Here is a 14,877-nt window from a genome sequence, read left to right as displayed (position 1 = left end):
GAGAGAGAGAGACCGCCTATGGGGATAATCCTGTGTTCTTGCCTTCCAGGGAGAAGGTGTAGCCTACAGAGGCAGGATCTTGGTTGAACTGACCACTTTCCTTGAAAAGAAACCACCAGAAAAGAAGCTTGAGCCTATTTCAAATGATGACCTTCTGGTTGTTGAGGTAAATGTTAGTGTGAACGTGGCATGGGATGGAAGGGATTGAGGGCACCAAGGGTTATCTACAGGAGAACTGGAGAAAGACCGGCTTCATAGTCAGTCCCCCCAACATTCGCTATGACAATCATATGAAGGTAATGAGGCTTGCTTCAGCCACCGAGATGTTAATAGGTGCATTGGCCTTTGGCACTCTGACCAAAATTGCTGGACAATTAGTTTCAGGGCAGAAGGACTCATTTTTGGCTCACTGTTTCTAAAGGTTTGGCCCATGTATAGTCCCATGCAAACTGGACAGAACAGCATCCGGGAAGGAGTGTGTGGTTGAGGGTTTCTTCACTGTGGAAGGCAGCAGAAAGGGGAGGGGGCAGAGAAAGAGGCCAGGATCTTACAGTCCCTGTGATCTGCTTTCTCTGCCTCCTACTGTCACCAACTCCCAATTATGTCATCATCATATATACAAGGGATAATTGTAGTTATTCTGCACAAGGGGAAACTTAACGGGTGAACAAGAGACAAATGCGCCATGCAGACAGAGCTTAAGTGGGGGAGTTTATTGAGAGAAGGGGAAAGTGGAGAGAGAGAGAGAGAGAGATATGCAGAGAGGAAGAGATATAGGAAGAAGAGAGAGGTAGACAGAGTTTTGCCTTTTAAAGGGACACTGTACTATTGTCTGCCATGCATGCACTGTGTGATGCACTCTCAGGTCCTCAAAGGGAGGGACCAGGTTTGCCTGGACACTAACAATAATCTATTCATTACAACCAAGACTTCATGATCTTTTCTCTCTGGAAACACAAACACCCAGAGGCGCGACTAATCCTAGATTTGTTAATCCAATCAAGTTCTAAATTAAGACTGACCACCGATACTCCACTGTCCCTAGCTAGAACAGAGTGCCCAAACAGTGCCCTTGGGTGGAGAGTATATGAGGAAGAGCTCCCTCCCCGATGACAAAGTAAACAATGGGATGCAGACATGAAGTGGCTTTCTCAGCGCCTAGGGGCTCAGGCTGTTTCCCGTTAATCCTGAGATTGGCTACAGAAAAACCAGTTCTACCACTTTGGGCCAAATTTAAAGCGAGCTTTTGAAACTTTCCACCGAGTGGCCCTGAGACGCGTGGTCGAGAGTTTTTAATGGACAAAACTTATAAACCACTGTACTTTCCCATGAGGCTTTGCTGTCGTTTTCGAAGAACTACAGCTCCCAGAATCCCAAGATGTTACCTAGTCCTTGGGCAGATGGGGTTTACATGTTAACTTAGGGTATAGCAGTTTCTAAGTCCCTTTTATCAGCCGTCCTGTCCATTTCCAGCCTGCCTTCTTACTGCTAGACCCAGTCGGTGCCTTGAACACTTCTTTATCTCAAGTTCTCATAAGTTCTCAGCTAAGCCAAGGCAGTTTCCTTCCTTGAAGTAAACTAATGTCACCCGCTGTAAACTCTGCCCCCTTTTAGCGTGACTGACAGGGCAAATGTCTACTCATTTTAGCGGAGACTTTTCCGTTTCCCCTACACTCTGTGGCCTTGTTTGCACCAGCTTCACCTACTGCACTAAGACAATGAAGTCGAGCTAGTATCTGAAGCAGGACTGATGGACTTTTCCATTCGACGCGTTTGGAACGTCTGCAACAGGTTCATTCCTTTCACTCCATCAAGAGCATAGGCTAATGCTCCCCCGTTCTTCCTGGGGGGTTGCCTTTCCCTTTCCCCCCTCACTTACCCCTTATTTATCCTTTGTGGGAAGCAAGCCACAGGGCACAACTCTACACAGGAAAAGAAGTATTTCTCCCCACAAGTTAGCAAAGATCATAGCCTTTCTTCTCTCTTGGAAGTTTATGTTACCATACAGAACAATCAGTTTAGGTGATATAAATAGCAAAAGAACCACAGTAGCCATTTGCTTTTAAATGCAGTTAAGGACGCACCCATGAAAATTTCCAAAAAGAAGGCTAGATGATCTGCCTCGAATGTAAGTTCATATGTTTGTCTCTAGAATCAGGAATTCCTTACAGCTCTTCTTGCACAAGCATGGAGACTAGAGGCCGGTGATGACAAAGAAGATTCATGACATGAAATCTACTCATCTTGCCATCTTTGATCTGTTTGGGCCAACAACTAGCTGAGATTGCCTGGCTGTCGCAAGAACGTCTCTCAGCCTATAGTCTCATAGAAAGAGACAGGAAAATCAAGAATGACACAAGAATAATTGTGTTTGATTATATTTAGTAAATAAAAAGGATATTAGTGTTTTTTTTTAAGTGTTTTTGAATCAGTTGTCTGGGTATCTCTGTAAATCAATGGCCAAACGTTTGACTCATACAACCCAAAAGCCCCACCCACAATTAGTGATCCATTCTACTGAATAAAACCTTGATCTAGATAGAGCAGGAAAGAGAATTCAGTTAAGTTACTGATGGAGAGAGAGAAGAGAGACTTGGGGTGGAAGAGAGAAAATACAATTTCACTTCTTTTTAAACTGAAAATTAAAATCTTGTTTTTTATTTCTAATTAAAAATGAATACTTCAGTGACTCAAAATATCAGCCACGTATAAGTTAGAAAGTAAAGTTGCCGCTATCTCTCTGCCCTCTGAGATAATATCACCACTAGCAATTTGAGTTATATTCTTCCAGACCCCCTTCATGTACATCAATATTAAAAATATATATATTTAATGAACTCATTTTAAATATATCCTTTTGGAGCTGAGGGTGTAACTCCCTGGTGGAGTATTTGCCTACCATTTGTAAGGTTCTAATTACCTGGGCTTAGAATTGTGTCTGCCGGAAATCCACATATATACACAGACAAATGAAATGCTACTGAACCTCGTACCTACCCTTATTTGATAGAAATACCAGCGAAGGCGGAAGTACAGCCTGTCCGCCGTGTTCCATTCAGCCACCATGTTGCAAGATGTCGGCGAGGCCATTCAGTTTGAAGTCAGCATCGGAAACTATGGCAACAAGTTTGATGCAACCTGTAAACCTTTGGCATCAACGACCCAATACAGCCGTGCAGTATTTGATGGTAAGACTGGCGCTAAGTGTTCTCTCTTATTTATTCTTGCTTACAGTGGATATCTCTCAGGACAAGAAGCCTGTACTGTACCTTCCCTCTGGTGGTCATCATGCCCAATATCTCATTAGCTAATATAATGAGGTGATTGGAGTTTAGGAACCCACAAGAGCGGCTAGACTTGGGGGCCAGTGAGATGGCTCCATGGGTGAAGGAGATTGTCACCAAGCCAGACGACCTGAGCTCAGCCCTCAGAATCCATATGTTGGAAAGAGAAAACTGTTTCCTACAAGCTGTTCTCTCATTGCCCGCTCACGTGCACGCGCCATTACATGGGCGTGCTAGCACACAGGCAGAAAGGGAAAGGGGGTGGCTGGACCCAGGTCCCATTTCCCAGGAGCTGAACCCCAGGTTTCTAATCCTATTCCCTAGCTGGACACCAGAGCTCATAAAATCCCAAGATGGTGACCCCACTAAATGCCCTATTCCCAAGAGCAGCTGTAGCCCATCAAGACCTTATCTCCCTTAGATTCAGTAGATGACGTGAATTGCAGTCTGGCTCAGACGCCAGGAGAGCCAGACTTCTGGTCCTCGCTGGTACTCACCCAGTCCCATCACCTCGTCTTTTTTCTAAAAGATTCTGTTTTTCTTTTTAATTATATGTTTAATTATATGTTAAATATATGGATCTGTGCACATAAACAGTCCAACAATAATGCTATATTTTTACCTACATTGTTGAACAGGACAATTTTTTTTAATTTTTTTTTTGAACAGGACAATTTAAAGCATAAAATGCCCTTAAAATATCAAATACTTAGTCCTAATTACAGAAAGCTTCCGAGTATTGCCAACCCCACGCAGGCAGCCGAGGTTTGCAAAGAACAGGGCTTGGGGTGGGGTGCTTGCTCCTCTTCCAGCAAAAACAATAATTTAAAAGAACGGTTTTCATGAGGAAACGGTGACCCTAACCCCCAGTGTGCTTTACTCTTATTGCAATGCATATGACGTAACCATCGTGGATGTCCAGCTGTGTGATCCTGAGATTATCGTCCCCAGTTTGCTGGTTATTTTGGAGAGATTTACAAAAGCAGATGAACGAACCACCTATTCCCCTGTTGCTCAACAGAATAAAACTGATGAATCTGAATAGTGCCTGGGTGTGGCTCAGTAATAGAGAAGTTCCCTAGCTTGTGTGAGGCCCTGGGTTTAATCTCCAACACCCAAAACAACAAACAAACAAGACCATTCCCCCAGCACGTGGAGCAGCTCTGACAGCACACCTATTTATTAAGTATGTTGCCCACTTCAAGTGTCCCGTGCTTACTGACCTCTGATTCTCCATACCAGGGAACTACTATTACTACTTACCCTGGGCCCAAACGAAGCCGGTGGTCACCCTGACTTCCTATTGGGAGGATATTAGTCATCGCCTGGATGCAGTGAACACTCTCCTAGTCATGGCAGAGCGGCTGGTGAGTTATCCATCCTGCACTTCCTTTCACCAAACCGGAAGTTAAGCACCAGTTAGTGCGTAAGCTTGGCCATTGTAGCACAAGGTCTTAAGAGACAATGGTGGACAAGAGGAATTTCTGACTAAGAGCTGAGGGAAATGGTCTGGAACTAGCAGAAGTTCATTGGTGCTGTGGCCCAGGCTCCCACCCACCCACCCACCCCGTTGCTGTACTCTTCACTGAGAAATTACCTCAGTCCATCCCATAGAGACAGCTCACCACAAACATCCACCCTCCGGCCTAAGGGGTGGGGAAAAAGTGAGGGGATGACAAGGACCTCTTACTAGGAAACACCCAGAGGTCAGACACTTGATTCCTGCTCACTTTCCATTGGCCAGAATCCAGTCATATAGCCATATCTAACCACTTCCATTGGCCAGAATCCAGTCATATAGCCATATCTAACCACTTCCATTGGCCAGAATCCAGTCATATAGCCAAATCTAACCACAAGGAAGTGCCGTCTTAGGCTTGTGCGAGCACATGCCAGGATACAGGTTCTCTTCCTGAGAAAGACAGGAGGCTGCGAAAGGCCAGAGGCCAGAGGAGAGGGGCTCAGGTGTTGCCTGATTTGTAGATGAAGGGTGCTTTGTTCTTATCGCTATGTGCACCCTGTGCGACTTTGCTGCGATCACAGTGATAATTTCTGCCACGGGAAGAGCCAGGCCTACATTCTCTGCTCTTGCTTCAGAATGGAGAAATGTTCTGTCTTTGAAGATCGTGACAGGGGGTTCCCTCTGGTAGAACTCCATTACAGTATCTGCATGATTTCACCTTCTTGACACTGATCCACCACAGTAGTGAGGAGAACGTGGCACATTTGAGACAGGCCCACTCAATTTAAAGATCCTAACTTGCATCTGTTGGGTATGGATAAAATCCACCTGGCATCAGTGCTTTTACTTCAAAATTATGTAATTTAGGGTGTAAGAAAAAAGGCGTTTGAAGATAATATATGTCACATGTATGAGAATATCACAGTGAGTGATCTCATTAATATGTGATTAAAATATCTTAATGACAAAACGATTTTAATTTATATTAAATTTATAAGTCCTTATTTTATAAGGACTAGACCAAGATATATGAGGAAAAAAACCTGATCAAAGACTTCATAGCAAATTTAAAAATACTGCTTTTTGTTATAAAGGCAATACGAGTCCTCTTCCTACATCTTTCCATGCCACCAATGGTACGTGTGAGTGTCCTGGCTGATGCTCCCAAGAGCAGCAACAATGTTGAGAGAGGCGAGGGCTGGGTCAGTATAGGGTCACCAGTCATAGTCCAGTTTCTGTCTGTGATGAGGAAACAGTTACCCTGGGGAATTTGAGGTCACTGAAGACTGCAGAGCTGGGAAGGTTGTCCTGAACCTCACCGGCAGTGAGTGGTCACGAGCGTGGATCAGTCAGCCCCAGATTTCACACGCAGCTCCACGACCCTGAACGGAAGCAGAATACTTTGTTCCCATCCCATTGCTGGGGTTTCATTTTGCCGACAGCCCCAGGGAGCATCACGGACCCTAGAGAAGTAAACATGCTTAAGAATAAGAAGCCTCCGCCTCCGTGTAGGGATGGGAGCACCATTGCAGAAGGATAGTTGAACTTTACTATAAAATCGAGGGGACTAGATAGATAGCCCTGTGATTAGGAGTGTTTGCCTCTCTTCCTTCTAGAACAGCTGGGTTCAGTTCCCAGCACTCACGTGGCAGTTCACAACCACCTGTCACTCCCTTTCCAAGGGATCTGCTGCCTTTTTCTGGCATCAAGGGTACCTGGTACATGTGTGGTGCACAGATGTATACTCAGGCAAAACATCCATGCACATAAAGTGATGCAATTTAAAAAATAAATAAAATAGAAATTGAAATGCTCCATTCTTATTAGTTTCCAGTTCCCTTCCTCAAGGGAGTTGGTGGAGAACTGGTCCCATCTTTCTTCTGATGGTGTGTGGGTCATTCTTTGGGGTCTTTGCCCTGGTTCTTACCATCTCTCTCCACTGACCAAGCTGTCTGAGCTCCAGGCCAATCTTGACAGAGATAGTGGCTTTCCATGACCAGGACTTTGGCTAGGCACAGAGGGCACTCCCTTCCTCTCTCGGTCGACAGCTGCTCGGCACTAGCAAGCTTGTATGTTCTGAGCTTATCTTGCACTTTCTCAAGTCCAGCCCTGAAACAGTCATTCTTCTAAAATTTTTTAGTTATTTTAATGGGAAGTGGCATAAAAAAAAGAATCTGGTTACTAGAGTGATTATGACTACTGGTATATTGTTGCTTATAGGCTTTGTCAGCCAAGAAACTCAGGCTCACACACACACACACACACATACACACAGACATATACATAGTTACTTCTATAGCTACTGAATTTTATTAAAGGCCAGAATGGTGCCTCTAATTTTAATATTCTACCAAGGACTTAGGCTTTCTTTCTTACGGTGAGACTCCAGTTTCTGCCGTTTTAAATATAATAATCATTCCCTTGTTCAAACTTAACCTCCAGAGATCATTCACTGTGAACAGCAAGCTTCCTGATTCGAGTTTCATACAGTTGGAATTGCCTTTATTTTGTAACTCAGGATAAGTAGTCAAAATGCTATTTTCATAGGTTTCGTTGGTTACTTCAACTATTCATCTAAAATATAATGAAGCCCATAGTGCTTCTGTTAAATCCTTGTAAGGGTTTCCTCACCTATTCCTATTGTTTTTGTTTTTTTTTTTTTTGGTTTTTCGAGACAGAGTTTCTCTGTGGCTTTGGAGCCTGTCCTGGAACTAGCTCTGTAGACCAGGCTGGTCTCAAACTCACAGAGATCCGCCTGCCTCTGCCTCCCGAGTGCTGGGATTAAAGGCATGCGCCACCATCGCCCGGCTCCTATTGTTTTTTTCTGCTTATTTTTGGACTATATAAAATATTTTCATGGTTCCAAAGGTCAAAATACATGATAAGGTTTTCTATAGCTTAAACTTACTAGAGCCAATTGCATTTTGAAGAAAAGTAAATAGCACAAAACTCTGGTCAATATTACTAAGTGGGAAACAAAGCCCTCTCTGGCTTTTCTGTAATTCTGTTTTTTTATGTCCTTACCCAACTCTCTACCCTGCCTTAGAAATAATGCTATCCTGGGTATAATGGCAGAATTTCCAGCTATCTCTTCTCTTTCTTAATTCTTCAGCAATCAAACATAGAGGCTGTGAAATCAGGAATCCAAGGCAAAATTCCTGCAAACCAGTTGGCGGAGTTGTGGCTGAAGTTGATAGATGAAGTCATAGAAGACACGAGGTACGGGGTCTTCCTATCGCCACATCCTCAGACCATAAGCTCTTCTAGAATCTTCTTAAGTATTTCTCTGAAAAGTGCATTTGAGCATTGCTTTTTAGCTTCTTGAAATCCCCACCTCACCCCAGGGGGAGTTTCTGAATCACCCTGAAAAGCCCCATTCTCTGGTTTGTTGCTTAGGGAGGTCCAGATTGGACTTCAGGAAGCTAGTCCCAGGAGCCTAAGGCAAAGGGGGAATGGAGGGGAAGGGAGGGCGGAGTGACAAGCCTGAGCCACCCTCCTGAAGAAGAACTCCTGACTTCCACAGGGAGATGGGGACATTGATTCCACCTCTCAGAACAATGTTCCTAATTCATGGTTTGAGAAATAGTTTGCTTTTTTTTTTTTTTTTTACTAAGTGTCTCAAGCGCTCCACACCCCTTTAGCAGCGACGCTTACACTAAATTCAGAGCAACAGAGACAGAGTGGCCCCTTACAAGAATGACATGCACATTCATAAAGCATTATCTGTTAAAACAACAACAACAACACAACACAACACACACACACTCCCCAAACCAGGTTAGATAAAACTAGTACATAGGCTTAGTCAGAGGCCTTTTCATTGCTGTTGCTTGGAGAACTAACTCAGATCTTTTCATATTTAGAAATCATGGGGGAAAGTGATTCATCCCAAACTCATTTTAATATTGGCTAATAAAGCCATGACCCAGGAAGGTGGAAAAGAAAAGCACATTGAGTAACTCCTCTTGCTCTGAGGAAGCAGATACTTCCTCCTCTAGGGCAGGGCTCTGAGTCACCCTGTCTTCTTGTGCCTTCTAGTGGTCTAGTCGGGTCATTGAAGAGCAGCTGACGTGAAAAGGCCGCACTGGCTTTGTGAGCACTTAAAGCTCCCACTGAGAGGCTGAGGGATCCTAAGGGGTCGCCTCTTAATTACAGATAGGAAAACAGAGATGCCCCATGGAGCCTTGGTGCTGGGGAGGACGTACCTTCTTAGCCCTGCCGCTCCTTAGCGCCGTCAGCATCTCATTCTCGCAGGGCCCAAGTGTGACTTCCGAGCTCAACAGCTTTCACATGTGTTTTTTGTTCTATGTGGCCACTGTAGGATCTTAACCCTTTTACACGTATGCTGCCACGGTTGTTAACGAAATCAACCCAAAACGTGGAGTTTCAGTTTTCACTTGGAAAATGCCTGCGAACCGTAGGCTTTGCTAAACAAGGCATGGCCTTATCCAGCTGTCTTCAAAGAAGTGAACTGGAGTCTCTTAAATGCTGCATAACAGGCAGTCCCATGATTGAGGAGAACCATGCTAGATATCCTTGGTTTAAGGTGTCGGGTGAAGTACAAATGACTGGAAATTCTAGGTGGGGACAATATAAGTTGGATTTCCTGGTCCTAGTGGCAGTCCTGCCCAGTGGTCTCACCTGCTGCCACAGTGACAGGGAAGCGTAGATGATAGGGGGCTAACCTGAGTCAATCACTTAGCCATATGTCTTTGTGGGGGTCCCACCACTGGGACACGGATGGGAATGGCCCTAGGCAGGCTGTCCTTCCTGTTTTCTGGAACTCTTTTAGAACCTTCTGAGATGAAGGCAGTGATGAAGACGATGGCGGTGGGAACATTGTGTAGACTCTGCTGCTTTGAAATCTTTATTCTCTTTCCTGTCAGGGCTACAAAAAATATCCTGAATTCCAGCTTAAATCAAGCAGTGCCATAGTTCAGTACTGACATTGCAGTCTACATGAAATGCATGCAGACATACGTTCGGCACGTGTGTAAACATAAGGACTCGGTTTCGAAGCCTAGAATGTCATTCTTAAGTTCTCTCTTTTTTCCCTTCCTTTAGATACACCTTGCCTGTCACAGACGGAAAAGCCAATGTCACGGTTCTGGATACTCAGATCCGAAAGTTGCGGTCCAGGTTTCTCTCCCAGATACACGAGGCAGCTATGACGATGAGATCTGAAGCCACCGATGTGAAATCCACCTTGTTGGAAATCGAGGACTGGCTTGATAAATTAATGCAGCTTACTGAAGAGGTAGACACCTTGGCATCACACTAGTGGCATCTGCTTCCAGAAGGATTCTGTGGACAACACCACGGATGGGGCAATGGGTGGAGCATCTGCCATGATGTTTGTTTGAGACCGTGAACGATCTGGTCAATGATAAAAACCAAAAGAGTCACTGGGCTGGGAAGGCTACCGAGGACTGGGGGTGAAAGTCACCAAAGTCAGGACGAGAATTTTGAGTTGGGCCTTAGAGGTGCCTGCAGGAAAATCACTGCTTTCCTAAGTGCTGTCCCAGAGTGTTCTGAGTGATGGAACAGTAGATCGCGACACAGAGAATTAAAATACCTCTGTACTGTGGATTAGAAAGTCCTAGATCACATGTGACCTTGGGCAAGCTGTATAACTAACTCACTTCTGCTTTCCCTGCCTGTAAAATGGAGAGATGCAGCACTTGCATCACAGCGGTGTTGTGGAAAGAGTTAAAGAGGATGATGACGGTTACAAAGGGGACAGCACAGCGCAGGGCACACAGGAGTTGCTAGATCAGTGCCAGGTGTCCCTCGCCTCTGCGACTGAAAGGACAAGAGGAAACAGACTCCTCCTGTCCCTCGAGGATCTAGGGGATAGTGTCTTACACTCTGCCCGTTCTTATGATAACTAACCCGCTTCTGCAACAATGGCATTAATCTGAGCTTGTGGGTCAACCACTCATGGCCTTCTCATCTCTCATTAGGCCGAGTAACACTGTTGAAAAAAAGCTTTTCGACATATAACCCTGAGGAACACATGCAAGCCCTGGCAGCTTGCAGCGTTTTCCGGTCTGCTGGTGGTTTTCTCTAAATGATGCTTGAGAGATGAGGGGGTACTTTCTAAAATGCCTTTCAGACCAGAGTGGGGTGCAACTCTTCTCCTGCTTCCCTGTTTCTCTCCTCCTTCCCCCCAGTCACCCACAGCCTGTTCCTTAGCCCTGTGTAACCACCGTGTGACTGAAGAAGCTGTGTGTCTCCTGACTTTGAGACACAGTATTTCTCCAGCCTGTCACATATAAACTCACCTTGTCTGCTTTCTTTTCCACCCAATTCACTGCGCAGCCTCAGAACAGTATGCCCGACATTATCATCTGGATGATCCGCGGAGAGAAAAGACTGGCCTATGCACGGATTCCTGCCCATCAAGTCTTATACTCCACCAGCGGTGGGAACGCTTCTGGAAAATACTGTGGGAAAACCCAAACCATCCTTCTGAAGGTACGTCTTCACGGTGGGATGGAAAAGTGCATGCAGATTCTGTCCTGAAGGAGGAGTTGTTTTGTTATATTCATCTGCTACAGAGCTAAGGTGTTTAAAATCAATGCGGACCTGTTCTGGTCCCTTCTGGGATCATAGTTTTTAGAGAGTGACATGAGGATGGCTGGCCTTCAACCACAGACACCTCTCTAGATGTCTCTGACATTAATAGTAACACGACACTGTCATTTGCTTTCTGACATGCATTTTTCTCTCTTCATGTCTCAGACAAGCAATACATCTCTTCCACTGATGCCAAGTATTTGAGAGAAGTGGGTGGTATAGTCAGTCATGGGATCAAGGGTCTCTAGAACAGACAGAATGAACACACATTAAGAGTGTATCTATTAGATTGGCTTATCGGATAGGGTCTGGGTGGCTCAACAGTGGCTGTCTCAATCAGAAAGGCCAAGAACTGGTGACTGATTGGTCCACAAAGCTGGATGTCATAGCGGTCTCAGTCTGGTGCTGAAGGTTCAGCAGATTCCTGAAGAGCAATTGATCTTAGGTTTCCACTGGAACCTGGAAGCTGAGCCCTAATATTAGCAGTGGCAGCACCAACGTTGATGAACTTGCCAGCAAAAGTGAAGGCAAGCAGGCATAAAGCAAAAATCTTTCCTCTCTTTCCTTCATCTGGGTTGCCACCAGCAAGTGCTGCCCACATTTATGATAGGTCTTTACACTTCAGATATCTGATTAATAAAATTCCTCACAATAGGGCTGGAGAGACGGCTCAGTGGTTAAGAGCACTGGCTCCTCTTCCAGAGGTCCAATTCTCAGTGACCACGTGATGGCTCACAACCATCTGTAAAGAGATATGGTGCCCTCTTCTGGCTGGCAAGCATAAATGCAGACAAAATGCTGTGTACACAATAAATAAATCTTTAAAAAAAAATCCTGACAGCAATGTCCAGTATCTTACCTTTTGATTCAGATCCTGTCAAGTTGACAACCACGATCAACCACCACAGACAGAAGGTGCTCTAATAGAGAAAAGTTTTGATAATTGCTACTTTAAGCAGAAGTTTTGAATATCACCATCATCATCTTAGTCACTATCGGTTTTTTGAGACAGGGTCTCACTATTTACATCAGGCTGGCCTAGAACTCAGAGAACTCTACCTGCCTATGTTGGGGGTTGTGCCTGTATCTACCATTCTGCCCATACTCAGCAAGCTTCCTAGGACCCACAACCCCATTCTAGGACCCCCCCCCCCCTCATGAAGAACTTCTATGGACATGTCTTGGAACACTGACAGAGGCCTGGGCTGCACCTACGTTGTCAACATAGCCCTCATTGGCATGATTTGATGCCCGATCCTGTCTACCCAACAGCACTTCCTTGGAGTTAAGGAAGGAATAACCAGTTTTGAGAAGAGAAAGGGCTGGGCTAAGGAGAGGTGTTCTCTACCACCAGGACCCATCCGCTGGCCTTTATTAGTGTCCACATGGCTCTTAGCCAGGAGGCTGTGAGCAGCATCTGAGTGGTCATCTTCTTTCAGCTGTCTTCTGCAGCATGAATCAGACTTCAGATAAACCTCAATTAAAACCCCCATCATCAGTAGTGGAAGCAAACTGGTCAATTAAAAAGCTTCAAGGAAGCCAGAGAGCCCAGGGTGTGTGTTCCGGGTTAGGTTGTAGAATCTAAAGAAAAACTCTGTGTATTTGTTGACTCCCTTTGCCCTCATTTTCTAGCTTGAGAAGTCTTTTAGTTCAGTTATTTTTTTTCTTTAGTCTCACCATCTCTTTGTAACATTAAAAATATTATTGTAGACTACAAAGGGCTTTTGTTTATATGACTTGTATCCCCAGTACTTGTAACAGAAATTAAAATAGAAAAACAAACACAGGACACAGGAGACTTTGTTTCAACACACACACACACACACAGCTATCTCTAAGGGTCAATTTATAACAGAGCTTTTTGTTAAGATACTGGTCACATGCTAATGTGTGAAGTGACTTGGGAGAGCTTCCTCCTTTATCATGCCAAGTATTAAACAATCAAGTACTCAAGGGTGAGGATTTAACAAAACTAGTAATCAATACTGGGTTTTTTAAAAAACCCATCAAAATTGTTTTAGTTCTTTATTTTTTTTTAGCCAAAGGAATTCTTTAGTGGAACTGGCATTTCATGTTCTGTGCTTGAGAGTTGAGTGCTGTTAATACCGATGGGTACAGTGGGATGCCACTGCCTCGTCTGTATGAATGCCAACAAGACAAGACAGATCTCACGATGGTGCTCTTAGGAAGAGTGTTCTGCCCTGGTAGACCTCCTGAAATGGTCTCAGGAACGGGTGACAATCTACAGCTCACACTTTGAACGGTCTCAGGGACAGGTGGGAATCTCCGGCTCACACTTTGATTGACTGATTGATTGAATGAATGACAGACAGTTTATCAATGAAGGAAAAGATGTTCTTGAGAATGGAAGTGAGTCAAAGAGCTGGGAAAGGCCAGGCACTCTTGACGGCTACGGGAACTTTGGGACTTACTGCTTTGGCTCCTCTTTCAATCTTTGCTGTAGGATCATTTGTCAGTTTTAACCAAAGCAGATACAAACTCAGTTCGGTGGGAGCCATGAGTAGAAGTTGAGCACGCTTGAGCTTTAGCGTGATGTCACAGTTCATGCGGTATTTGTCCCATTGTCACCTAAGATGCTATTGTTCATCCACAGTATCCACAGGAAAAAAACAATGGGCCCAAAGTGCCTGTGGAATTGCGAGTGAATATCTGGCTGGGTTTAAGTGCCGTGGAGAAGAAGTTCAATAGCTTCGCTGAAGGCTCCTTCACCGTCTTTGCTGAAATGGTACCTTTAATGACAGCCCTGTCTTCTCTCTAGTAGAGCAGAACTTTCTCTTTTTAATACCGAGAGCAGTCATTACTACCTCCTGTTAAAGAATCTTAGCCCAAGAGATGAGGAGAAGACCCTCCAGAGAATTATTGACGGTAGAACACTCCAGAGTCACTACCTCCTATTTAGTGTCACTCAAAGATGGAAACAACTCCCATGATGCATCACGGTTCGCAGAACGCATTCACAACCGTTTGCACGCATGGACTCTAGAATAACTCTAAGAAACCTGTTGTGCCCAGTTTACAGAAGAGCCTGTGGACTCTTAGGAGGATGAGCGACTTGCCCAAAGTCGCCTGAGCACTGGCAGGCCCGAGTTTAGGCCCATACTTTTTGTGTGTACAGCTTTTCTGCTTTCTGATGTCATCTAGCCACAGATATGGGCAAATTTAGATTTCACAGCTGGCTTGCTTTCTCAGTCTCTGATAGTATTTCTCCAATCTGTTTTTAACAGTATGAAAACCAAGCCCTTGTGTTTGGGAAGTGGGGCACATCTGGACTGGTGGGACGTCATAAATTCTCTGACGTCACGGGAAAAATAAAACTCAAGAGAGAATTCTTTTTGCCTCCCAAGGGATGGGAGTGGGAAGGGGACTGGATAGTCGACCCTGAAAGAAGGTGAGTGTTTGACTTTGTATGTCACTGTGTTGTCTAGATCTGTGTGTGTGTGTGTGTGTGTGTGTGGTGTGTGTGGTGTGTGTGTGTGTGTGTGTGGTGTGTGTGTGTGTGGTGTGTGTGTGTGTGTGTGTGTGGTGTGTGTG

The 14,877-nt window shown here is 44.8% G+C and overlaps 1 protein-coding gene across 2 annotated transcripts in view; it reads left to right on the top strand.

Moving 5' to 3' along the window:
- Positions 1-14,877, top strand: part of Myof (myoferlin) — a 145,733-nt gene that overhangs the window by 76,555 nt on the left and 54,301 nt on the right. For both annotated transcript variants that reach the window (XM_026781641.1, XM_005352197.2), the window contains 8 exons: positions 50-166; positions 3,011-3,188; positions 4,527-4,651; positions 7,859-7,965; positions 9,811-10,003; positions 11,068-11,223; positions 13,940-14,071; positions 14,571-14,734. In XM_026781641.1, coding sequence (XP_026637442.1) covers positions 50-166; positions 3,011-3,188; positions 4,527-4,651; positions 7,859-7,965; positions 9,811-10,003; positions 11,068-11,223; positions 13,940-14,071; positions 14,571-14,734 — 1,172 coding nt within the window. The remainder of the gene's footprint in view (positions 1-49; positions 167-3,010; positions 3,189-4,526; positions 4,652-7,858; positions 7,966-9,810; positions 10,004-11,067; positions 11,224-13,939; positions 14,072-14,570; positions 14,735-14,877) is intronic.

The sequence above is a fragment of the Microtus ochrogaster genome, chromosome 8 (genome assembly GCF_000317375.1).
Source record: "Microtus ochrogaster isolate Prairie Vole_2 chromosome 8, MicOch1.0, whole genome shotgun sequence".
In the NCBI taxonomy this organism is placed as follows: Eukaryota; Metazoa; Chordata; class Mammalia; order Rodentia; family Cricetidae; genus Microtus; species Microtus ochrogaster.
This window is presented reverse-complemented; position numbering and strand designations above follow the sequence as displayed.